Consider the following 26,222-nt stretch of genomic DNA (forward strand, 5'->3'; position numbering starts at 1 on the left):
CCCCTGCTTCCTGACCCAACACTCTGACCTTTTCAATTTGGCCTGGTGCTTAAATCGATCAAACCTGGGTTGTTCCTTCCTCTCAGACCCAGGCCCTGGCACTTCAATACTGAATTGAATTGACTTTATTACTTACATTCTTCACATACATAAGGAGTAAAAATCTTTACGTATCCATCTATATGTGCAATGTGCAATTTATAACAATTTACAATAAATAGTATGTACAACAGGACAGTCAATATAATATAGAAATACAATTGTATCAGCATGAATTAATTAGTCTGATGGCCTGGTGGAAGAAGCTGTCCCGGAGACTGTTGGTCCTGGCTTTTATGCTGCAGTACTGTTTCCTGGATGGTAGCAGCTAGAACAGTTTGTGGTTGGGGTGACTCAGCTGACTTCGGGCCCTTTTTATACACCTGTCATTGTAAATGTGCTGAATAGTGGGAAGTTCACAACTACAGATGCACTGGGCTGTCCGCATCACTCTCTGCAGAATTCTACGATTGAAGGAAGTACAGTTCCCATACCAGGCAGTGATGATGCTCTCAATTGTGCCCCTGTAGAAAGTCCTTAAGATTTGGGGGCCCGTACCAAAATTATTCAACTGTCTGAGGTGAACGAAGCGCCATTGTGCTTTTTTTCACCACTCAACGTGAGATCCTTGGTGATATGTATGCCAAGGAACTTGAAGCTGTTTACCCTCTCAATCGCAGATCCATTGGCGTTAGTTTTTCTCCATTCCTTCTGCAGTCCATAGCCAGCTCCTTTTTTTTTTATGACATTGAGGGAGAGTTGTTTTCTTGACACCACCGTTAGGGTGATGACTTCTTCTCTAGACTGCTTCGTTATTATTTGAGATTAGGCCAATCAATGTAGTATTGTCAGCAAATTTAATTAGCAGATTGGAGCTGTGGGTGATGACACAGTCATGGGTATACGGAGAGTAAAGGTGGGGGGCTTAGGACACAGCCCTGAGGAGCACCTGCGTTGAGGGGCGGAGGTGAGGAGGCCCACTCTTACCACCTGCCGGTGATCTGACAGGAAGTCCAGGATCCAGCTGCACAAGGCAGGTGAAGGTTGAGGTCTCTGAGCTTCTTGTCAGCCTGGAGGGAGTTGTGGTGGTGAATGCTGAACTGTAGTTGAAGAACAGAATTCTCACATAAGCTCCAGATGTGTAAGGACGTTAAGGGTCATTCATTCAATGGAGAGCGCCTATGCGTGACTTTATTTAATGTGTGGAGGCCGATGCACAGGTAGCCACCACACGGTCCTTGACAGATCAAGGTCAAGTCCAGTGGCATAGAATGCAAGATGACTGGGGATCGTTCACTGATCCAGACTTCCTTCACCTTCACTGCCATTGTGATGTGTTATCATCTGCCGCCAACTCCACCATTGAGGAATTGGTTGAATAGCTTTTCGCCTGGAACTTCTCCCTTGATCTTACTGCCTTGGGAGACCCACGGCATCTAGATAGCTTTGCTCTTGGAATCTCAGGAACTCACTAGCCTCTCCACCACAACGTGGCGATCCTTGGGGAAGTCTTTTTTATGTAGTTTGATAGTAGCACATAGCAAGAAGGTTCATTGTAGTTACTGCAGTTTTTCTGTGTCCCAGTATCCTTTCTTGGATCTCTTGGTGGTCCCTGTAATGTCTTCCTCTTCCAATATGTAGGAATGAGGCTGTGGATTTCTGCCTACAGTTCCTCTCCCCTGAATTTCAATGGGAATATCACATCATCTGGTTGCAAGGACTTGTTTTATTTATGGAATTTTTGACTTCTTTTCAATGTGGTGCCAGTGAGATTAGACCTGGTTATTCAAGTCAGTGTAAATTCACAGTAGAAAAGAGTTCTACGAGTGACTTTTCCAGCAGCTGCATTCCCTGATGACTGTCTCATTAGCCTTGATAAACCTTTGTCTGCTCTTGGCACGTGGTAGGGTAGGACCCTTGGTGTTTATGATGTAAATGGTACTGACAGCACTGAAGGATGTCATGATTATCAGCACATCACTGGATCTCCTGTGTTCTTTGCACCTTCCCTCTGTTGTTTGGATTGTGAATTTTTCGTATTGTTCCTCAGCCTTCAGGTGTCTATAGAACTTTTTTTCCTTTTCATTGAGGGATAGGATAGTTTCCAACTTAAGAACAGACACAGGTGTATTTTACTACTGTAACGCCCTGGTAAAGGTTTCACTGCGAACGGTGTAGGGTATTTCATGGTCTTTCTGTAGAAGCAATGTTTAGGTTATTGTTAGAGATAAGGAGTGCTTAGGAATGTGAGCCATCCAATCAGGATGGGGGACAGGTTTTTTTTTTGTGTCTGACACCGGTGGCAGTCTTTGTCTTTGTTTGGCGGGAGATGAAGAGTGAAGATGCTGGAGAGAACCGCTCCTAGAATTTGATCCAGTGGGGACCGTGATTTGATGGAGCCAAGATGTGGAAATCTACTGGGGGTCAGTGAATATGACTTTTGGAAGATTTGAGGCTCCAACCTGTGCGCATTTGACTGTTTAATTATAATAGGCCCTTTTTTTTTCTTTTCTCTACTAATTCTTTAGTTAATATTCATAAGTATACTTTTAGCTGTATGCAATGTGCGATTTGTTATTTCCTGCCCGGGAAGAAATTGGTGGGGGAGGGGGTGTCACTACAATCATTGAAACACCTTGACTGCACACTGGTGATCTCCATTTAACTAATTCTGTGACTTCTAAAACCAGTGATGATTTGGTGTGTCATATTAAAGGGGTGAATACTTAAGCTATCAATTTTTTTGTGTTTTATATTTGTAATTAATTTAGATCACTTTGTAGCGATCTATTTCACTTTGACACAAAAGTTTTTTTCTGTTGATCAGTGTCAAAAGCCAAATTTAATCTACTGTGATTCAATATTGTAAAATAATAAAACATGAAAACTTCCGGGAGGGGGGGGGGTGAATACTTTTTATAGGTACTGTATATTAATAAATGAAATGTCTTGCCACTCTGTGTAGTCACTGGCAAGGTCTATTAGCAGGCTGTATTCCATTAGGACAGCAGTCTGACCCAGACTTCACTAATTTTGCAGATGGCTATCTGCCAGTTGAATGCCTATCAGACTCGACATCTTTCAAAGAGACAGAAGCTCAACTAATATCGGGAAATTTACATAAATTCACCTTGAATCACATTTCAGGTCTTACTGACTTCAAACTACTGGAAACAAGAAAATTATTCATGAATGTCAATTTATTCAGTGGTTAGGTCCTGGATAAGGCAATTGAAAACTTAGAGGACCAATAATAAATCAGATTGCACATTGTTAAATGTATTTATTTTAACCTTGTTTCATGTGGTAACTATTTGCTGCATGAAGGAAATTGTCCTTTCATTCTTCAAATTAGTGGTACCTTGCTAACTCATCTTCACAATGTAGTGCACTGAATTAAGTTGGAGAATTTATGAATTTAGTTTTGTTAATTTGTTATCTTTCTACTTTTTTTTCTTAACTGCCTTTGCCAAATCAAATAGTGGTTTAAGCTGAAAAAGGCAGAACTCAAGTAAGCGGGACAAAGGGTCTCATTGCATTCATGTTCTTGATCAACATTTCTCGGCCTGTCTCCGTGCAAGTTTTAGAATTACATGTGAGCAATGAGCAAGCATGTAAAAACACACACTACAAAGAAAAATAGATAGTGAAGATAGTTGTGTCAAAACAGTTTCAAGCTTCTGCAATTTAACTGTTCAGTTTATTTTCAGAAATACACAACTGTTGGAGAATTTGGAAAGGCAACAGACACATTTGATGCCATAGGAATGGTAACAGAAGAACAATCATATGGTAAGAAAGTTTCAGTAAGTCACTTTAATTATCAATTAAGACAGGTAAAGTAATACTGTATAGAAACACCATGTCCACACCAACCATCAGTTGCCCATCTATACAATTGATGAGCAGCCCAGAGTGTTTTCTATATCTTGTTTATTCAAATGCTCATTCAGATATTTTTCAACATTTTTCCCTGGCTCCACTGCCTTTTGGGGCATTGGATTCCAGATTGCAACCACCCTCCAGGTGAAAAGATGATTATTTAAATCACTTCTGACACACCTTAAATCAATACTGTTATCATTTTGGATGCCTGAATTATGAGAGAAAGGTTTCTCTTGAATCACCATATCAATGCCCTCATAATTTTGAATACTTTCCAATGTTACCTATACCTGTATTTTTAAAACTTCAATAGGTTTGGTTAGTTCTGTATTTCCGAAGTGCTCTGCACGGATGTTTAGAAATCTACTCTCTGGTAAACATTTTATGCTTTTAAGGCAGAAAACTATGGGTTCGAGGTATGCTTCATTTTACCTGAGTAAATAACCTGGCAGCCATCTCAGTACAGCACTGAATGACTTTGATATGAGGAGTAGCCCTATAGTTGAGATAATAAATTACCTACTAAGGTAATTATTAAAAATTTCTAGCACTCTTTTAAGTGAGTTGCAAATGTTCCTCAACTCTGCAGTTGAAGTGGATCTATTGATGAATTACTTCATTCCTTTCTATGGATCTTTGCTTGGGTGGTTGGACACTGTATTTGTTTATAGATGAAGTGGTTGCTATGAAAAGGGTAGAACACTTTCTGTCTTGTTCAGCCACAGATAATCACTAACCTCTGTTTTGTTTGAAAAGTGCTGCTTCTGAATTTGAGTAGGGAGAGAAGTACAAAATGATAATTTTACATAGACTTTCTGTCTGACTCAGATATAATACAGCTGTTCAGTATTTCCGTACTTAATCTTGGCAATGGATTAGAAAGCACTTAGCAAATGAAATTGTCAAATTAGTAATCGGGGAAATAGTGTCCAATGTAGACTAAAGTTGTACAAGTTGTTTGATCATGTGTGAACCCTGCATTGTCATTGCATTATTAAGATTTTTTTTTCAGAACTTGGTGAACTGAAAATTCTCTCAGTAAATATTGGGTAAAATTGAAGCAATTGTTTTTGACTCCTAACAGAAGCCCCATTCTCTTGGCACTAATACCATTCTTCTCTATGCCAGTGAAACTGACATTCATGAAAGTTTGACATCTGAGTCAACTTTATTCTTGAGCCTTATATCCATGTCACCTGTAAGGCTGCATCACAAAGTTGCCTTACCTTGTCCTTAGCTCAGCTTGTCTGTCACTGAAATTCAGATATGTCCTTGTTAGCCCTCTTTGACAACTCAGATACACATCTGGCTCCTTCTCTCTGTACAGCTTTGTAAACTTGATCACACTGAAATGTCTGTTTTTCATTTCCAGACTTGAGCCTGGTTCTTTCATCATTGAAGCCTGTGATTACTGATCTTCTGGCTTCTGGTTATTTATTTATTTATTTTATTTAGCCGTACAGTACGGAATAGGCCCTTCCGGCACTTCAAGCCACACTGTCCAGCATCCCCGATAGCTCCGATTTAACTCTAACCTAATCATGGGACTTTGGTCTCACCAAATCACTGAGGTTGGGATGTCTCCCCCACCTAAACCCTGGTTTGTGTGAATGCTGTGTAATTTACTGCCCCCGACAATCACCCGTCGGCAAGAAATAACAGATCATACACTACATACAATTATACAGAAGTATATTTAAGAATGTTAATTTAAGCAACCAGTTATTAAAGGAAAGAAAGAAAAAATATAAAAAGTCGCCTGTGCACGGTGGAGCTCAGATCTTCCAGACACTGTTGTCTTCAATGTACATACTGCAGCTTCTGAATGTTGCTCGAAATCTGTCTCGAACAAACTGGCTCTCCCATGGGAGTATTGGTCCTTCCTCCATGAAACCATTTATCTGCACAAATCTCCTTGTGCGACAGGGATGGCGTCCTCGGCCGTCTTTCCCACCTGTCTTCTCCCAATCCACCGTCCTGATTGGTTGACACCACTTTCCTAAGTTGAACAACAAAGGTCTTAGTTCAGCTCAAACCCAAACAGGCTGAAAGCAAAACAGACTAGTCTTAGAGAACTGCTAAAACGAAATACTTACAGCATAGCAGTAAAAACCTTAACCAGGGCGTTACACACATTTTGAGTTTAAAGTGATGTTGAGGTTCCACCAATCTCCCAACCAATTGCTGGAGGTAGGGTTCTTTTGATGCTTGAGTTAGTTGTGTACTAGGCAGAACCTGTGGATACCGGAGCATTTTCCCCTGAAAGGTACAGTGAGTTCATAAAATGAAGAAACTAATATACCTATGTGATGAGAATATTTTGCCGGAGTTATATTGTGAATGTCCTTCAGAATTCAGATCTATTGTTTTCTTAAGTCTGTCTTAATTTGACTGATCCTGCATTATACCTTTCATTCTCTTCTCTTCAACACTGACAACAGTAGCCTGAACCTTGTGTGTAAGTACTCTTTAGTCCTTGATGAGTTTTAAGTGGATCCAAACAAAGATGTAATTCTTTGTCCTTTACATCGTTTTTACAATCACAAAACACTGTTGGATATTAAGAACATCAAGGTACTGCAGTTGCTGGATTGCGGTTATAATAAAACTGAAGATTCAAAGGAAACATTGGAAACATTATGTGAAGGCAGTCCATTATCTACACTAGGTGACTGGGCTGACTTTGTTCATTCACAGTCAATCAGAAGTACAAGCAGCACACAGAGTGAATTCCTTTGTCGATAACTATTAGGAATTAATACACAGTCTTATAGCACTGTAGTAGTTTTGATAATGTTCTAATTTTTTCTGTATTTCATTTGCATACATAATTTGTTACTCAGTTAAATGGTAGTTTGTCTATTTTAGTTTTTTAAACTATTTTTTTGACACTTTTGCTAACTAGGGCAGCTGCATAGTTGGGCCAAAACCTGCTGGCCCAATGTGTCTCAGTTAACCGGAATCCACGTTTTTTTTTGTGACTGTATGCTTTTCTGCTATCGAAATTAGATATGTTATATGTGCTGAGTGACTTTTGGTACTGTGTTTTGCACCTTGGCCCAGAGGAGCTATTTTGTTTTGCTACATTCATCTGTATGGTTGAATGACAATTAAACTTAAACTTGAAGAGAGTATTCTGATGTGGAAAGTCTCAGTTGATCTTTGCTAGGCAACTGGAGAATTGTGTTCAGTCCAGTTGAGTTGTCTTTACTACCATTGAAATCTGCCGACGTTGCAGTGACTGATATTAAAATTAAGACCCTTCCTATTTTTGAAAGACTTCGTTCAACATTGCATATTGGGCAAAAAAATTTCAAGGGCATTTACCCACTCTCCAATTGTAAATGTGGTAGGAACTCAAACTGATGTAAATAAAATAGACAGAGAAAGCTGTGGAGATGTTATCTTTCTGCTATTAGCATCCAGGTTGTGGTGAAGTTGATTCAAATATAACAATTACAGCAGGGAAGCAGGCCATCTCAGCCCTTCTAGTCCGTGCCGAGATACTTGTTAAACTTAGTAATTTATTATGAGGTACAGTGGATTCCAATTAATAGGGCCATCGGTTAATTGGGTTAGCCACTTATTTGGGCCAACTCTTAAAGAATAAAAACGAAACCAAGAAAATAGACAGGATTCCATTTTTTATTTGGGACACTATATGGCTTAATCAAAACAGGAGACTTTTGCCGAACATTCTAACTAGTGTCAGTGATGTGAACTTGTGCACTACTAGATACCACACTGTGCTTAGAATGCACAGTTTTCAAATAGCATCAGTTCTGTGTGCTTGTAATCAAAAAGCAGCAATTTTTGTCACTGATGTGTGGAGAACTAAGTAGTAATATAATTCAGGACTGTTTTGCTCACTGCAGTTTCAAGCATTCAGACATTTCCAGAAACAGCTGGGAGTGAAAACGAAACAATTTCACTACTTCATCAAGTTAGGAATTATGAAGAATTTGAAGGTATTGACAATCACCTTGAATGTTACAATGAAAATGAAGATTTGGAGGATGCAATCATCGAAAGCATTGTATGAAGGAAGTCCATCATCTGCACTAGGTGTCTATGCTCATTTTGTTCATTTACAGTCAATCAAAAAACATGGCAGATAAATTCTTCCATCGATAACTATTAGAGCTGATTGTGGACTTCAGGAAGGGTAAGATGAAGGAACACATACCAATTCTCAAAGATAGATCAGAAGGGGAGAGGGTGAGCAGTTTCAAATTCCTGGTGTCAAGATCTCTGAGGACCTAACCTGGTCCCAACATATTGATATATGCAGCTATAAAGAAGGCAAGACAGTTACTATACTTCATTAGGAGTTTGAAGAGATTTGGTATGTGAACAAAAATACTCAAAAACTTCTATAGATGTACTGTGGAGAGCATTCTTATAGGCTGTCTGGTATGGGGGTGGGGTGGGACTGAAGGAAGCTACAGAGTGTTGTAAGTTTAGTTGGCTCCATCTTGGGTACAAGCCTACAAAGTACCCAGGTCATCTTCAAGGAGCATTGTCTCAGAAAAGCAGCATCCATTATTAAGAGCCCCCAGCACCCAAGGCATACCTCTTTCTCATTGCTACCGTCGTTTAGGAGGTATAGAAGCCTGAAGGCACACACTCAGTGATTCAGGAACAGCTTCTTCCCCTCTGCCATCCAATTCCTAAATGAACATTGAATCCATGAATACCACCTCACTTTTTTAATACATATTTCTGTTTTTGTAAAATTTTAATCTATTTGATATATGTATACTGTAATTGATTTATTTATTTTTACTTTTTTTTCCTTCTATATTATGTATTGCATTGAACTGCTGCTGCTAAGTTAACAAATTTCACGACATATGCCGGTGATAATAAACCTGATTTGAACTAATACACAAATTTATGGCATTGTAGAAGTATTGGTAGTGTTCTAATTTGTTTTGTATTTCATTTAAATACATAAATTGTTACTCAGTTAAATGGTAGTTTGCCTTTTTTTATATCTTTTAACCATTTCCATAAAACTGCAGCTAATTGGAGCAGCCACTTAATTGGGCCAAAATAGAGTGGTCATGATTAAATGGAATCCAGTATATTTTAAAATTTGATGCTACCTTGAATATTTTCGATACAAATGTATTGCAGTTTTTTGGCGTGAGAGCAAGAGCTTAAGTGTTTATTTATTTTTTCTGTTAATTAGATCACATAACGAAGGATGATCTGGAAAGGACTCTGAAGAAATTTACAGGAAGCATTATGCAGACTCCACCATTGTAAGTTATTTTTTCTATGTACTTTGACCGTGTGGGACTGATAGAAGATGACTGTTATGAATATTTTGCATTCATCAGTTTGTTGATCAATTAGATAGTACTGTACAGTTGGGAGGTGAGGTGGAGATACATCTCCACCAAAGTAAGTGTAAGGCGTTCCTTCCTTCCACTAGCCTGCAGGCCACCCTTGGACAAGGTGTAGTACCTGCTTAGTCTCCCTGTATGAGCAAATGGTGCATATCACATGTCCTGGTTAAGCGACCGCTGATGCCAAGCAATCTCTGAGGAGTATTGATAATAGCTGGGTCACCCGTCTTGGAAAGAAGAAGGCAATGGCAAACCACTTCTGTAGAAAGGTTTGCCAAGAACAATCATGGTCATGGAAAGACCGTTGATCACCCACGTTATACGACATAGCACATAATGAATGAACTGTGCAAAAGTTTTCGGCACATGTATATAGCTGGGGTGCCTAGGATTTTTGCATAATAGTGTAGTAATTGTATGTATTGCACTGTCATGCTGGTGCAAAAATTTCATGACGTATGTGTGTGATAATGAACCTGATTCTAATATGGGTCCATATTGTGGACTGAGAATGGGAAGGTGTTGGGAGAAGGGGGAAGGAGAGGGGAGGTAGTGGGAAGCACCAGAGGGACATTCTTTAATGATCAAGCCAACCACTAATGATCAAACAAACCAATTGTTTGGAATCAAATGACCTTGCCTGGTCTCAGGGCTGGGAGTGTCTACACTTGTACCACCCCCACCCCAGCATTCCTTCTCTTCTACCTGTCCCTCACCCCTCTCACGGTGCTCCACACTCACCATTTCCAACATCTTTTGCTCTTGCCAGATTTACAAACTCGCTCTCTGGTCCACATTGACAAATACAATACTGTACAAAAGGAGTTTCTATGTTCTCTCCTGATATGACCACGTGGGTTTCCTCCAAGTGCTCTGATTTCCTCCCACAATCCAAAGACATGCCAGTTGGTAGGCTGTAAATTGTCCTGTGACTAGGCTAGGATTAAATTGGCAGGTTGCTGGGTGGCATGGCTTGATGGACTTACTTCATTCTGTATCTAAATAAATAAACAAATCCAAACATTAAATCACAAATTTTTGTCATTTTTAAAGTAGGTATAAAAACATCAGAATCAGATTTAATATCACTGGTATGTCGTGAAATTTGTTAACGCAGCAGGAAAATGCATGATTATATAGAAAAAATAATTACAGTAAGTGTATTTGTGTATATAAAATAGTTAAAGGTAAAATAAGTAGTGCAAAAAAAACACATAAATAAGGAAAAAGTAGAGAGATTCCTGTGTTCAGTGTCCATTCAGAAATCTGATGGCAGAGGGAAAGGATGGCTGAGTGTGTGCCTTCAGGCTTCTGTACCTCCTTCCTGACGGTAGCAATGAGAAGACGGCATGTTCTAAGTGATGGGGGTCCTTAGTAATGGACGTCGCCTTTCTGAGGCACTGCTTCTTGAAGGTGTCTTGGATACTATGGAAACTAGTACCCAAGGTGGAAATGACAAATTTTACAACTTTCTTTATCTTCTTTTGGTCCTGTGCAGCAGCCTCCCCCATACCCGACAGAGATGCAGCCTGTCAATGCTCTCCACGGTACATCTGTAGAAGTTATTATGTACATCTGTACATGACATGGTAATTGTCAACCCGCCTCCCCCTTCCTTAGCAGACTATTCTGCACTCTTTCCATGCCATCTATTACTGCGACAGCAGGGAGGCAATGCACAATGTGGGCTCACAATGAGGCTGCAGAAAAGTCTGTTTGTCCTTGTAACAAAGGAACCTGGCATAATGACTGCATTTATACACTAATCCTTTTCCCTCTTGTACAATCCCTTGTCTATTGGTCTCATTTTAGGATACACTCTTTCAGGAGAGATTTCTCCCCAAACTTTTCCACATTAAGTACCAACACGAGAGTGACACACACTCTGAGACTCCTGTGCTTCCTTCATCTTTCCACTCTTCAGGACAGCAACCTATTTGCTATCTTGTATTCTCTCTACCCATAGAGTCCAACTGTAGACTGTAGAGTAGAGTCCTGTAGACTACTATATAGACAGGCAGGCGGCACGGCACGGCAGCAGTGGCCTTTTGGATCTGGTGTTAGTTTAATTTTAAGGCACAATTTTTGATTAGGGCACATGGATAATAGAGCGACTATCTACCATCGCCAGATACTGCTACAATACAGAGATCGCCCAAAAACGAACCTTCATGAAGATCTGCTGGTTAAATTACACGACCTCAGATCGGGCCTACAGTCCTCGCAGTCGCCTGATGCCAGTGGCCGGAGGTGGGGACGTCGTAAGTGATGTGCGAGGAAGCAGAAGCGAGGAAAGCGGGCAGGAGTCCATGCCAGGCAAAAAGCAAACCCTAGCCAGCCGGCTTTCCCGTCCATTCTGCTCTCCAGTGTCCGCTCCCTGGACAATAAATTGGACTACATCCGACTCCAACAAAATACTCGGCGGGAGTACAGAGTCTGCTGTGCGTATGTTTTCACGGAAGCATGGCTCACCGACGGAATCCCAGACGCCACCGTTCAGCTGGACAGGCTCGTCCTGTTTCAAGCAGACAGAGATGTAGCTCTCTCCGGTAAGACTCGCGGTGGTGGCTTGTTTGTTTACATCAATACGGAATGGTGCAAGAACTCTGTGCTGGTTTCCAGACACTGCTCATCGCTAGTGGAGTTTGTGACTGTTAGATGCAGACCATTTTATTTACCACGGGAATTCACCACTGTCCCTATAGTTGGTGTGAACATTCCCCCAGCAATAATGCTAAGGAGGTGCTCTGTGAACTGTACGGGGCTATTAGCGAACTGCAGAACGCACACCCTGATGGACTGTTTATTGTCACCGGAGATCTTAACCATACGAACCTTAAGTCAGTGCTCCCCAGATTCCATCAGAACGTGGACTTTGCAACGAGAGGAGAGAATGCGTTGGATCTTGTTTACACAAACATTCCCGACGTGTACCAGGCGGAGCCCCGCCCCCACCTCGGTTACTCAGACCACATCTCTGTTATGCTAATCCCAGCATACAGACCGCTCGTCAGACGCTCCAGACCAGTTCAGAAGCAGGTGAAAACCTGGCCAGCAGGAGCCATCTCTGCTCTTCAAGACTGCTTTGATTACACTGATTGGCACATGTTCAGGGAGGCTGCAACCGATGGTGACTCTACCAACTTAGAGGAGTACACGGCATCAGTGACTAGCTACATCAGCAAGTGCATCGATGGCCAAGACCATCACTACACGTGCTAACCAGAAGCCATGGATGACCGCAGAGGTGCGTGCGCTGCTGAGGACCCGTGACTCTGCCTTCAGAGCAGGTGACAAGGCAGCCCTAACAACAGTGAGGGCCAAACTGTCCCGGGCCATCAGAGAGGCAAAGCGTGCACATGCTCAGCGAATCCACAGCCACTTCCAGGACAGCGGAGACACATGGCGCATGTGGAAGGGCATTCAGGACATCACCAACTACAACACAACACCACCTGTCTGTGCAGGTGACGCCTCCCTCCCAGATGTGTTGAACAACTTCTACGCTCGGTTTGAGGTGGAAAATGACATGGTGGCGAGGAAGACCACCCCTCCTCCAAATGACTCAGGTGCTGTGTCTTACCGTGGCCGATGTGAGGAGATCCCTGTGCAGGGTCAACCCACGGAAGGCTGCTGGACCAGACAATATTCCTGGCAAAGTGCTTAGAGGATGTGCAGACCAGCTAGCAGAGATTCTCACTGACATCTTCAACATCTCCCTGAGCAGCGCCGTCGTTCCTACGTGCTTCAAGGCCGCCACCATTGTTCCTGTGCCGAAGAAGTCTTCAGTGTCCTGCCTCAACGACTATCGTCCCGTCGCACTCACATCCATCATCATGAAGTGTTTCAAGAGGCTCGCCATGAGGCACATCAAGACCCTGCTGCCCCCCTCATTGGACCCCCTGCAGTTCGCGTACCGTCCTAACCATTCAACAGACGATGCCATTGCCATCACCCTCCACCTGGCCCTCACCCACCCGGACAAAATAGTCATATATGTTCGAATGCTGTTTGTAGACTTCAGTTCAGCATTCAACACAATCATTCCTCAGAAACTGACTGGAAAGCTGAGCCTACTGGGCCTGAACACCTCCCTCTGCAACTGGATCCTAGACTTCCTGACTGGGAGACCTCAGTCAGTCTGGATTGGAAGCAGCATCTCCAACACTGTCACACTGAGCACGGGGGCCCCCCAAGGCTGTATGCTCAGTCCACTGCTGTTCCCTCTGCTGACCCACGACTGTGCTGCAACACACAGCTCAAACCACATCATCGATTTCGCCGATGACACGACCGTGGTGGGTCTCATCAGCAAGAACGATGAGTCAGCATACAGAGAGGAGGTGCAGCGGCTAACAGACTGGTGCAGAGCCAACAATCTGTCTCTGAATGTGAACAAAACAAAAGAAATGTTCGTTGACTTCAGGAGAACACGGAGCGACCACTCTCTGCTGAACATCGACGTCTCCTCCGTAGAGATCGTTAGGAGCACCAAATTTCTTGGTGTTCACCTGGCGGAGAATCTTACCTGGTCCCTCAACATCAGCTCCATAGCAAAGAAAGCCCAGCAGCATCTCTATTTTCTGCGAAGGCTGAGAAAAGTCCATCTCCCACCCCCCATCCTCACCACATTCTACAGAGGTTGTATTGAGAGCATCCTGAGCAGCTGCATCACTGTCTGGTTCGAAAATTGCACCATCTGAGATCGCAAGACCCTGCAGTGGATAGTGAGGTCAGCTGAGAAGATCATCGGGATCTCTCTTCCTGCCATTACAGACATTTACACCATACACTGCATCCATAAAGCAAACAGCATTATGAAGGACCCCACGCACCCCTCATACAAATTCTTCTCCCACCTGCCATCTGGCAAAAGGCACCGAAGTATTCGGGCTCTCACGACCAGACTATGTAGCAGTTTCTTCCCCCAAGCCATCAGACTCCTCAATACTCAGAGCCTGGACTGACACCAACCTACTGCCCTCTACTGTGCCTATTGTCTTGTTTATTATTTATTGTAATGCCTGCACTGTCTTGTGCACTTTATGCAGTCCTGGGTAGGTCTGTAGTCTAGTGTAGTTTTTGTGTTGTTTTTACGTAGTTCAGCGCACCATGGTCCTGAAAAACGTCATCTCGTTTTTACTGTGTACTGTACTAGCAGTTATGGTTAAAATGACAATAAAAAGTGACTTGACTTGAACTTACGGATTCTATGATCTGGAACCCTTCCATGATCAGTAACACACACAAAATGCTGGGGGAGCTCATCAGGTCAGACAGCATTATGGAAATTAATAAATATTCAACTTTTCGGGCTGAGACCCTTCATCAGGACTGGAAAGGAAGGGGAAGAAGCCAGAATAAGAAGGTGGACAGGGGAAGGTGGACAAGCTGGAAGGTGGTGAGTGAAGCCAGGGGGGTGGGGGGGGGGCGCGAAGTAAGAATCTAGGATGTGATGGCTGGAAAAGGCAAAGGGCGGCGAAGAAGGAATCTGATAGAAGAAGAGGGAGAATCCTCTTCAGCAGTCTGCAATGACAATAACCGGTCCTCAAACTCAGAAACCATGACTGAGGACACATTCCAGTTCTTGTTCTCTTTTTCAGACTATTCATTTATAAAACAGCAGAATAGCCTTTCTTCCCTCATCACCTTTAATTTCCTACTTACCAAACCTCATGATGGGTAGTCTGTAGAAACAGTACTCCTTACAATAGGACTACAATGCAATTTACAGAACTTGGACAAACAGTTGGAAGCCAAAGGCATGGTTTTTAGTTTTATGACTTTAAGGGGATGCAAAGAATATATAACAAAGGCCACATGACATTTCTTTGGATAAAACACCATGTAATACACTACAGAACTTGAAGATTAGAGTGAATTAGTGTTGGAAAAATGGACTTGCAGTAACAATCACAACTCATTTATTTTTAAAGTTAAGATGTACGTTTGTAAAAGCATGAGAGAAGCTCAAAAAATTACTAACTGTCAAAAAATGACAATGCAGTCACTTTGCCAGGTTCCTTGGTTACAGGGACAGATAGCTTCTCTGTAGCCTTCATTGTGAGCTCCAAATTGTGTGTTGCCTCCCTGCTGTCGTGGTAATAGGTGGCATGGAAAGAGTGCAGAATACTCTGCTTAGGGAAGGGGGTGAGTTTGCAGCTGTGGTACACTTCAATATCATTAGAATGGATCATATGATCAGAACTTGAAAAGCTAACACGAATGTTTAAAAAGTACACTTTCAGTTGATGAAAGGATGATGGCCAACCTGCAGGGAATTAACAAGATGTGCAAAAACTGTGAAGAGATGATATTGGTGGGTGATGTGGGCATGTGGAATGGAGAAACAGCGAAGGTGCTTTAATTACTGAACATTGATTAGGGTCATTTTAGGGTAAAGGGAAAGGTAGGAGAGGATTTCTGGAATGTCCAACTGGGAAGGAGGTATTTCTGGTGCCTGGGAATGAAGTGGGCCAGTTAGACCAGTTGTCAACTGGAGAACACTGGCGGGGGGGGGGGGGTGCTTATTGTATCAAAGGGTTTAACTTACTAATAGAGGAGAGCTAGGAACAATCTAAAATAGAGCTGCTTGACTGGAAGAGGATTAACTTAAATGACGTGAGGGGGATTTGGGAAACATAAAATAGAACCAAAAGTTAACAGGAGAGACACAACAGATTTCTGGGAGCTCTTTAAAGAAGAGGTTCTTTCAGGTTGTTATAGCCAGGGGTATAATGGGGAAAAGCTCTCACTACCTATTAAATGCTCAGAATGTCATATATCTCAAATAGCCTTTGACAACCAAATACACCACCTGGCCGTCATGTGTGGCTTGGCTCCTAAGCCCGATGAAACCATTTCTACTGACAGGAAAAGGGGCAGAGGTGGCACCTTAAAACCAGTCACTTCAGGCAGATGGGGCTCATCAGCTGAGGTTGGCAGCTCACCTAAGAAAAGGTAAACTCTGATCTCAAACCTCTATTGCCTTGTGGCTATACCCACTCATGGGTGAAGCTGTGGGAGTAAACCCCGAGGAAAAATCTGGAGCTGGAGTCCCTAAGGCAGTCCTACGTTGGGTTAAATGCTGACTGGCAACTCCAGCGATGCTGCTGGTGCCAAACTGTATTGGGATCTCCTGCTGCTTTGGATTCATCTGCTGTGTGGAAAGAGGGAGCATGCTGCATGAGCAACAGCTTGCTCTCAATATCATACTGCCCTGCCTTGCATATCATGTAGACAGCTGTGACCCAACATCCATGGTTCACCCCGACCATTGGACGGGCCTCTTTAAAGGAGAGATGTTTCAAGTGCAGACTGTGTATATTCCCAAAAGAGGAAATGTTTAGGTAACCAAAGCCAAGGCTTCTTGGATAGCAAGGGAGGCATAATATGGTAAAATGGTGACATATACTTGTCAGGTAAATTAATTCTTCAGGCAAAGACTAGGCTAAATGCAGTAAGTTGGGAGAGCCTGAAGAGAACAGTAAGGCTAAGTGAGAATAAAATAGCAAATAACTTTAAAGAAATTTGATGTTCTTCTGGCCTGTAAAATAATAAACTGATGGTAATGGCAATGTGGGACCAATTACAGTCAGGTTTGATTTTTATAGATTTGAATACTTTGTTTCCCATTTACTGATTAAAGTTTTTGAACTAACAGAGAAGTTGAAATTGGATATTGCTTATCAAGATGGTTGAGAAAGAAATTGGCAAAGTATCACAAAAAACTCATTTTAAAAAAATGTAAGTTTTCATGGAATAGACACAAGAGAAACTGCAGATGCTGAATATCTCGAGCAACACATACAAAATTGCTGGAAGAACTCAGCAGGCAGGCAGCGTCGGTAGAGGGAAATGAACAGTCAATATTTTGGCCGAGATCCTCTGTACTTTCTCACCCTCCAATAGTTGTCTCTGTTACCTTCCCCTTCTCCCACCTTTTTACATCTGCCTGTCCTTCTCTTGTTTGCCTCCATCTATCTTCCATCTGCCACTCTCCCAACTTTACCACTCCCCCCGTCACCCATTCCTCTACTTTGTTCGACTTGCCTGCCACCTCAGTTTCACCAATCACTTTGGGTGTTGGGTAATGGATGTCACCATCACAGGCTGTTTCTCCTCTCCATTCTCGGGACTGCTGCAGGATTTCAACACGAAACACCGACAGTTTCTTTCCCTCATAGATGCTGCTCAACCCACGAAATTCCTCCAGCAAATTGTTTGCTGCTGCAGATTTCAGCATCTGCAATTGTTTCTATTAGCAACTGCCTTACTGCACCCTTCTGTGCTGTAATAATTCTGCAAGTTTTTAATATGCTCCAAGTTATTTATTTCAAAGCAGTCTCTTCCCTTAATAAAACAGAAAAGATTAGTAATAGTCAGCATATTGTGCAGAATCCATGGGGCGAAAAACACTGCTGGGTATAGCTGTCGATGAATATGAAAAGATTTTCATACACATTGACAGCTGCATTGCAACTGTGGGCTAGTAATGCATCTTGTATTAAATTTGACCCAAATAATTAAATTTCTTTAAAGAGCTGCTTACGGTCTTTGTAAGATAATGAAGTTAAAAGGATAAAATTAAACATTTCAAGATTGTTTCCAGTACACAGGCATAAAGAAGCGCAAAATAATTGCTTCTGATCCAATGTAGCACAAAAATTAACCAAAAGACAAAGAACACAACAATAATTATAATAAAACTCAATAAATATAAACGTGTAAGATAGCTTATATGCAGACACTGATAGTATGTCCATAAAGTGACGTTAGGTACAAGGGCGTAAGTACATAAGGTGACTGACAGGAAATGATAAAATAGTGGTGGTTGGGAGTGTGGAGGGGTGGGTTAGTGGGTGGAGGTGTTGATCAACGGCACTGGTCCTGAGTCTGTGGTCCTGGCGTGGATGCTACTTAGCCTCCTCCCTAATGATCCCCTTGTAAAATATTAAACTTCTTTGGTACGACGGAGAGCAAATACTTGCTGAACACTGGAAAGCAAAATACGCCTGGATGCTGTTAAGTTCGAGTCTTTGGTGATGATGATTAGACTTGGAGGCAGAAGCACAGAAACTAATCTAATCTGAATCTGAGAATGTAACCTGTGCTGAGAATATTTTGTATCAATAAAATGATTCAATTAATTGTATCAATTAACACTTGTTTGTTAATGAATCTTTCCAGAACCTTGTGGGAATTACAGAAATCCTTTTACATTTGGCAATGTTGTGTTTTAAAGATTTAGAGATACAGCAGGGTCACAGACCTTTCCAGACGAACGAGCCTGCGCCACCTAATCACTACATGTATGTGACCAATTAATCTACTAATCTTTGGAATGTGGGAGGAAACCCGATCATTCGGAGGAAACCCACACAGTCCCGGGGAGAACATACAAATTCCTTTCAGACGGCGGCAGAACTGAACCCATGTCGCTGGCGCATTATGCTATCCACTGTACCACCCATGTCTAATATATATATATATATATATATGCTATTCTTATTTTCAGATATTCTGCTTTGAAGCAGAATGGGCAAAGGCTTTCTTGTTTGGTGAAGAAAGGAGAAGCGGTAGAATCTAAACCTGCTAGATGTGTAATGGTGTATGACCTTTCCGTACAGGATTACAGTCCTCCTCACTTTACTCTTGGTAAGAAAGTAAATGCTTTCAATATTTCATAATAAATTCACTTATTCTCTTATTGTAATAGTCAGGCAGTATACCTAGCAAAGTTAAATCCTTTCCTTTCCTCCTACCCTTGTGCATAAAGCACTGCTGTCTTTTCCTGAGTGTATTATCACAAAGGGTTTTCCTAGAATATGTTGGAATATTATCTTCCATGTTTCAAAGATATTTCAACAAGATGCGGTGCAAATTCAGTACTTGCAGTTCATTCCTACAAAGATAGAGTTTCACTTAAACTGGGCAGACAAGAGGGAGGATTAATTCACTGAATGTGGAAATAACAGCTGCTGATGGAGTCATTGCCTGGAATGAAAGGCATTAATATTGTAATTTTTATGCTTTTGTTTTGCTTCCTCATGCATAAACAAGTGAGATTGTAGTTGAAATGGATGAAGAAGAATATAAACTTAATGATACTATTGCTCAGGAACCGTGGGGTCTGGAGACCATTCAGGATGGCAGCCCAGCTGAGAGAGTAGCTGAAACTCAGGCTCAACTAGATAGGCAAAAACATGTTGGAAGTAAACAATACTGTGGATGCTTCCAGACTGAAACAAAACGTAAAAATGTTGGAAGTAATCAGCAGATCAGGTTGTTACTGTTGGAAACGAAAATGAGCTAATGTTTTATTTATTTATTTAGAAATACAGATCAGGGTAGGCCCTAACAGCCCTTTGAGTCTCACTGCCCCAGCAACACCCGATTAAACCAGAGCCTAATCATGGGACATTTTACAATGACCAATTAGCCTACTAACCGGTACATCTTTGGACTGTGGGAGGAAACTGGAGCACCCGGAGAAACTCATTCATTCCATGGGAAAGAGTACAGGCTCATTACAGAATGATGCCAGAATTGAACTCCAAACTCCAGAATATTAAGGTTGAAAGAGTACAGAGAAACTTTACAAGGATTTTTCAGGGATTAGAGAACCTGAGTTATAAGGAAAATTGAATAGGTTAGTACTGTATTCTTTGGAACATGGTAGCTGCAGGCCAGAGCCTCAGTTCAGCCCACAGACAAGTAATCCTTGTGGAGCAGCAAGCTGAACACCACTCTGTCCCTTGCTGCCAGCCCCAACGCCTTGACCTTCTCAATCTGGCCAGCGCTTAAAGCGGCCAAACCTTGGATCATTCCTCGCTCTCGGACCCAGGTCCCTGCCACTTCAATACACTCTTAATTCGGCCTGTACCTGACTTTCTCAGTCTGGCCCGGCACTTAAATCGGCCAAACCTCGAGTCGTTCCTCTATCTCGGACCCAGGTCCCTGCCACTTCAATCTGCTCTTGTTCCTGGGCTCCACTGGTTTAATTTGGACCATACCCAAGCTTCTCAATCTGGCCCGGCACTTAACTCAGTCAAACCTTGGATTGTTCCTCGTTCTCAGGGTCAAGCTCTGCCCGCTCGGTTCTGCTGCTTCGAATTTATTAGAGGTATAGAGATAACAACCAGTTTAATTACCAAAAATGCAAATGCACGCAAGACAAAGATGGGTATATGAGCAGCAAGTGACTCAACTCTTGATACTTCATGATGGGTGAACAATCGACGAAAATCGGCACCCTATCTAGCAGTGCTCATTCCCACCATGCTGCACCACCTACCGTTACTCCCCGGGTCTGTCCATGGCGTCTCCCTAATCCACAGCTTCGGAACTCAATAGGCACGTGGAAAAGTCAGCAAATGCACATTTCTATCCAAACTACGCACTAAACTGATTTGGAAATGCAGCGAATTCTAGTTAGTTGGTACGGATCAGGACCAGTATACTTTGGCCCAGTTAAGTAGCTGCGCCAATTAGCCGTAGGTTCATGGAAATAGTTATAAAGGTATAAAAAAAAAAAGACAACTACCATTTAACAGTAACAAATTATATATTTAAGTGAAATACAGAACAAATTAGAACACTATATACTACCACAGTAACACACAAATGTTGGAAGAATTCTGCGGGCCAGGCAGCATCTATGGAGAAGAGTAAACAGTTGATGTTTCGGGCTGAGACCCTTCTTCAGGACCCAGACAAATCCTGAAGTAGGGTCTTGGCCTGAAGCATCGACTGTTTACTCTTTTCCATAGATGCTGCCTGGCCTGCTGAGTTCCTTCAACATTTTGTGTGTGTTGCCTTTATACAGTACCTTTGACAATTGCGTCCTGCAAATCTTCATTTTCTTTGTACCATTCAGGATGATTGTTGATACCTTCAAATTCTTCATAGTTCCTAACATGTTGAAGTAGTGAAATCATTTCATTTTCACTCTCAGCTGTTTCTGGCATCTCCAAGCCTGAATGCTTGAAACCCCGGTGAGCAAAACAGTTTTGAACTGTATTACTACGTATTTGTTGCCAACAATTAGTGACCAAAATCACTGCCTTTTGAACACAAACACATCCAACTGACGCTATTTAAAAACTGTTCACTCTAAGCACAGTGTAGTGTCCAACAAGTGCACATGAATGATGCTGGTTAGAAGCTGTTCAGTGACCGTCTCCTGTCCCAGTTAAGCAGCATAGTGTCCCAAATAAAAGAAGGGAATCCCAGCAATTTTCTTGATTAGTTTTTGTTCTTTAAGAGTTGTCCAAATAAGTGGCTACCCCAATGAACTGGTGGCCCAGTTAACCAGATTCTACTGTTGCTCATCCTGCAATATGTCTGGGTCTATTATCTCAGAATGAGAAGAGATAAATTCAAATAAACAAGATTGTATAGGGGACATAACAAGGTAGATATGGGGTTGTTTTCACTAATGGGGCAATCTGAAACAAGAGGACTTAACTACAAGGTGGGGGCCTGTCGCTTAAAACCGAGATATATAGGAATATCTTTCCATTGTTGCTGGTAAAACTCTGAAACCCTCTGCCCAGATAATGGAGAAAGCTGGATAATTCGACACCTTTAAAGTGCAGGTGGGTAAACGGTGATCGATTGTGGAACAACACGCACAAAATACTGGAGGAACTCAGCAGGCCAGGCAACATTTATGGAAAAGAGTAGAGATGACGTTTCAGGCTGAGCCCCTTCATGAGGGCTGGAGGAAAAAGGATGAGTCAGTATAAGATGGTGGGGGAAGGGAAGGAAGAAACACACGGTGATAGGTAAAACCTGGAGGGGGGTAGAGCTGAGTTAAAGAGCAGGGAAGTTGATTGTTGAAAGAGATACTGGGCTGGAGAAGGGGGCATCTGACTGGAGAGGACAGAAGGCCATGGAAGAATGAAGAGGTGGTGGAACACCAGAGGGAGGTGATGGGCAGGTAAGGAGATGAGGTGAAAGAGGGGAAGGGGAATGAAAAGCTTCATCCTGGGAGCAGATGCAGTGGAGACAGAGGAATTGAGAGAAGGGGGTGGCATTTTTACAAGTAACAGGGTGGAAAAAGGGGCTTTTCATTCCAGAACAGAAGTGGCTTTTCTTTCTCCAACATCAACACTGCCCTCAACCACATTGCTTCCATTTCATGTTCGTCTTCCTTCACCCTATCCTCCCACCACCCCACCTGGGACCTAAGATAGGGTTCCTCTTGTCGTCACCTACCACCTCACCAGTCTCTGCGTCCAGCACATAATTCTCTGTAATTTCCTCCATCTCCCACCACCTAACACATCTTTCACTCCCCCCGCACCTCCCCTACACTTTCTGCTTTACGCAGAGATTGCTTCCTATGCGATGCTCTTGCCCATTTGTACCTTCCCACTGATCTCCCTCCTGGCACTTATCCTTGTAAGCGGAACAAGTGCTACACCTGTCCCTACACCACCTCCCTCGCTACCATTCAGGGCCCCAAACAGTCCTTCCATGTGAGGCGACACTTCACCTGTGAGTCTGTTGGGGTCATCTACTGCATTCAGTGCTCCCAGTGTGGCCTCCTGTATATCGGTGAGACCAGACATAGATTGGAAGACCACTTTGCCAAGCACCTACGCTCCATCCGCCAGAAAAAGTGGGATCTCCTCAGTGGCCACCCATTTTAATTCCACTTCCCATTCCATTCTGACATGCCAGGCCACAGCCTCTTCCACTGTTGCAATGAGGCCGCACTCAGGTTGGATGAGCAACATCATGTATTCTGACTGGGTAGCCTCCAAGCTGATGGCATGAACATCGATTTCTTAAACTTTCCGGTAATGCCCTCTCCCCTTCACCATTCCCCAGTTCCCTTTTCCCTCTTTCACCTTATTTCTTTACCTGCCCTTCACCTCCCTCTGGTGCAGCTCCCCTTTTCTTTTTACCATGGCCTTCTGTCCTCTCCTGTCAGATTCCCCCTTCTCTAGCCCTGTATCTCTTTCACCAATCAACTTCCCAACTCCTTACTTCACCCCTCTTTCCCTCCCAGTTTCACCTATCACCTTGTGTTTCTTCGTCCCCTCTCCCCACCTTCTAACGTCTCATCTTGTTTTCTCCAGTCCCGATGGAAGAGTCTTGGTGCGAAGCGTCGACTATACTCTTTTCCACAGATGTTGCCGGGTCTGCTGAGTTCCTCCAGCATTTTGTGTATGTTGCTTGGATTTCCAGCATCAGCAGATTTTCTCGTTTGTCGATCGTAGAGCAGATAGGTATAGAAAAAATTGGCCCAATTCTCCTATTTTATTACGTTCTTAAATTCTGTGAAATCATTCAAATTGCTGAGGCTATTATTACATAATAAAAATATTAAAGAATTGAAGATCTTTCATGCTCCGTGGAATGGTGTGTATCTGTTTCAGATATTGAATGTGGAGGTGGCTTTTACGTTCGTAGTTTGGTGAATGACCTTGGCAAAGGTAGGGAAGAAATAAATCTATTTTGAATTCATACCTTTTTATGGTAGCAATTTTTGTTTTTGAAATTCAATGACATAACACACATTTTATTTTTGCTAGAGCTTTCTTCCTGTGCCTTTGTTAAGGAGTTGATCAGAACCAAACAGGGACCTTTCACGTTGGATGAACATGCACTTCAGGAGGAGAAGTGGACAATCAATGAAGTAGTAAAAGCCATTGAGAATTGCACACAGTTGGTAAAAAATGAAGGAGGTTACAAGAAATTAAAGAGTGAAATCTCTGAACAGGAAAAAGAAATCGATTGATACTGCAGTGCATTTCTCCATAGGTGAACAAAGACTTGTGACTATACAGTGCCTTTGTCTGGGTGTCCTGAGGCACTTCACAGCCAGTGCATTTCTTTAGAAAGACATGAGGTGATGCCATGCAGGAGATTCAGCACATCAATCTTTCACAAATCAATGTATGGTGACCAAATACTGTTGATGTTTGAATGATAAATGTTGGTCAGAGTACTATAATTTGAATTTTACTGGAGTAATCTTGTGTATCTCAACACATTCAGAGCTTTAAACAGTTCTGATTAAGAATATAATCACTGAAAATTAGAACTGTTAACTTCCATTGTTGTCCAATTAAGCTGCCAGCACCTTTTGCACATCATAACTGTGCTGTTGTATAGAGTAATCCAGTCAACGTCCTAGCAACTTTGTTTTACTGACATTTTAATGATGCATAGATTTTCTCCTGATGAAAGATGTTAATAATGCTTGTATAATTAGGAAGTAACTCATAAAAAAATTCAGCACACATTCTTTCATCAAAGCTGATCTAATAAATGGGTTTTTTTTTGTTGTTGTTCATTGTCATTTAATAACCTTGGCACGCAATTTATGTTTTTTGTCAGAGCGTACAGGATTTTTTCCCTAAATTTGTACCTCAGGTGTGAGTTGTATGTTGCAATTGCTTTTTCATTATCAGTAATGATCTTGATTTGATGTAAATGAACACCTCAGCCAATTTATTGACACAAGATATATTATGAGGTGTTGCTTCTCCTGTTTGCATTGGGCCTCATAGTGGCAGTGAAAAAGGCTGCCGATTGAGGTCAATGTGCGAATGGGAAGGGGAATTAAAATGGCTTGTTAACTGGGAGCTTTGGAAGGCTAATGCAGACAGGGTACCCTGCAAACCAGTCACCTCGCCTGTGCTTGGTCTCACTGATATAGAGGAGGCCTGATCTGGAGCAAACTAGGTAATTGATTTGTAGCCTGGGTAGTCTCAACTGAATGAAAGTTGAATTATCTGATTTCAGGCAACTCTAATCTCAGTTGTGTTTCTGAACCCCCCCCCTTTCTATCACCTTCCCATTTTTTTATAATACCACACCCTCCCCCACCCCACCAGCCCCCAGCCCCCTCATCACACATTTTCATCTCCCTCTTTGGGTTCCACATCTTTTATCCACCTGCTTTCACTCTCTCCTCCCCTATCTGGTTCTGATTTCATCTGCTCTACTCCTGTCTCCTAATGGTTCCCCTGATTATTTTCCTGTCATCAGATTGCAGCTCTGGTAGCCTCTTCATTTCTGCCCAACATGCTCCTACCTATCTCCATCTTCACTCTCTCATTCAACTCTCTCTCCTCCCCCACCTGGTTCCATCTGCGGGAGGAGAGAGAGCAGCGCGCCGTGCGTACGCAGCCCTCCGGTGAAAAATGATATCGTATCCGTTAAATAGGGGCTGTGGATAATTCTGATTTGATGGAGATAGTCATGAAAGCACAGAGGAACATCTGGAGAAACTTCTGAAACGCCGGTTCGCTGCTGTTGTTACTGCGCGGGCTTTGCCTGCTGCTGGTGACCGAGGCTGAGGTTGAATCGTTTGGACAGAGATGACGTTCAGTACTTGCTGTCGGAGAGCTGATCGGAGGCTCGAAGTTTTCGGATGACTCCGAGTCGGACTGTGGTCAGGCATGGCAGGGAGAGTTTTTCTTCCTTCTCCCATCTGCGTGAGATGTGGGACATTTGAGAGACTTTGAACTTTTTACTGTGCTCATGGACTTCTTCATCAAGTTATGGTATTGTTGCACTGTTGTAACTATATGTTATAATTATGTGGTTTTGTTAGATTTTTCAGTCTTGGTCTGTCCTGGGTTTTGTGATATCACACCGGAGGAAATATTGTATCATTTCTTAATGCATGCATTACTAAATGACAATAAAAGAGGACTGCGTGTCTTCATAATCTAATCTTTTTGTCTGTCTCTGTCTATATTCTACCTGCCTCATCTCCTTTCCTACCTAAATTGATCTGCCTATCATCCTTCACCTCACTTCAGTCTGCCTATCATCACTGCCACCACCCCATCTATCTTCTCTTCACTTTTTTCAATTTCTGTTTTAGGGTTTCTCCCCACAGATGCTGTAAAGTAAATGTTATCCACTTACTTAATTTTATGAATAATCAGTTCCTTAAGGTTGTCATAGCTGGGAGAT

At 42.4% G+C, this 26,222-nt stretch overlaps 1 protein-coding gene across 6 annotated transcripts in view; it reads left to right on the plus strand.

Annotated features, from left to right (window-relative positions):
• The window catches only part of trub1 (TruB pseudouridine (psi) synthase family member 1), a 61,839-nt gene extending 35,876 nt beyond the window's left edge, over positions 1-25,963 (plus strand). For 4 of the 6 annotated variants that reach the window (XM_072239590.1, XM_072239592.1, XM_072239593.1 and 1 more), the window contains 6 exons: positions 3,739-3,831; positions 7,800-7,892; positions 9,119-9,191; positions 18,796-18,935; positions 23,669-23,725; positions 23,825-25,963. In XM_072239590.1, coding sequence (XP_072095691.1) covers positions 3,739-3,831; positions 7,800-7,892; positions 9,119-9,191; positions 18,796-18,935; positions 23,669-23,725; positions 23,825-24,030 — 662 coding nt within the window. In that variant the 3' untranslated portion in view covers positions 24,031-25,963. The remainder of the gene's footprint in view (positions 1-3,738; positions 3,832-7,799; positions 7,893-9,118; positions 9,192-18,795; positions 18,936-23,668; positions 23,726-23,824) is intronic. The other 2 variants (XM_072239596.1, XM_072239595.1) reach the window with 2 other exon arrangements.
• The last annotated feature ends 259 nt before the right edge of the window (positions 25,964-26,222 follow it).

Source organism: Mobula birostris, chromosome 21 (assembly GCF_030028105.1).
Source record: "Mobula birostris isolate sMobBir1 chromosome 21, sMobBir1.hap1, whole genome shotgun sequence".
Lineage (NCBI taxonomy): Eukaryota > Metazoa > Chordata > Chondrichthyes > Myliobatiformes > Myliobatidae > Mobula > Mobula birostris.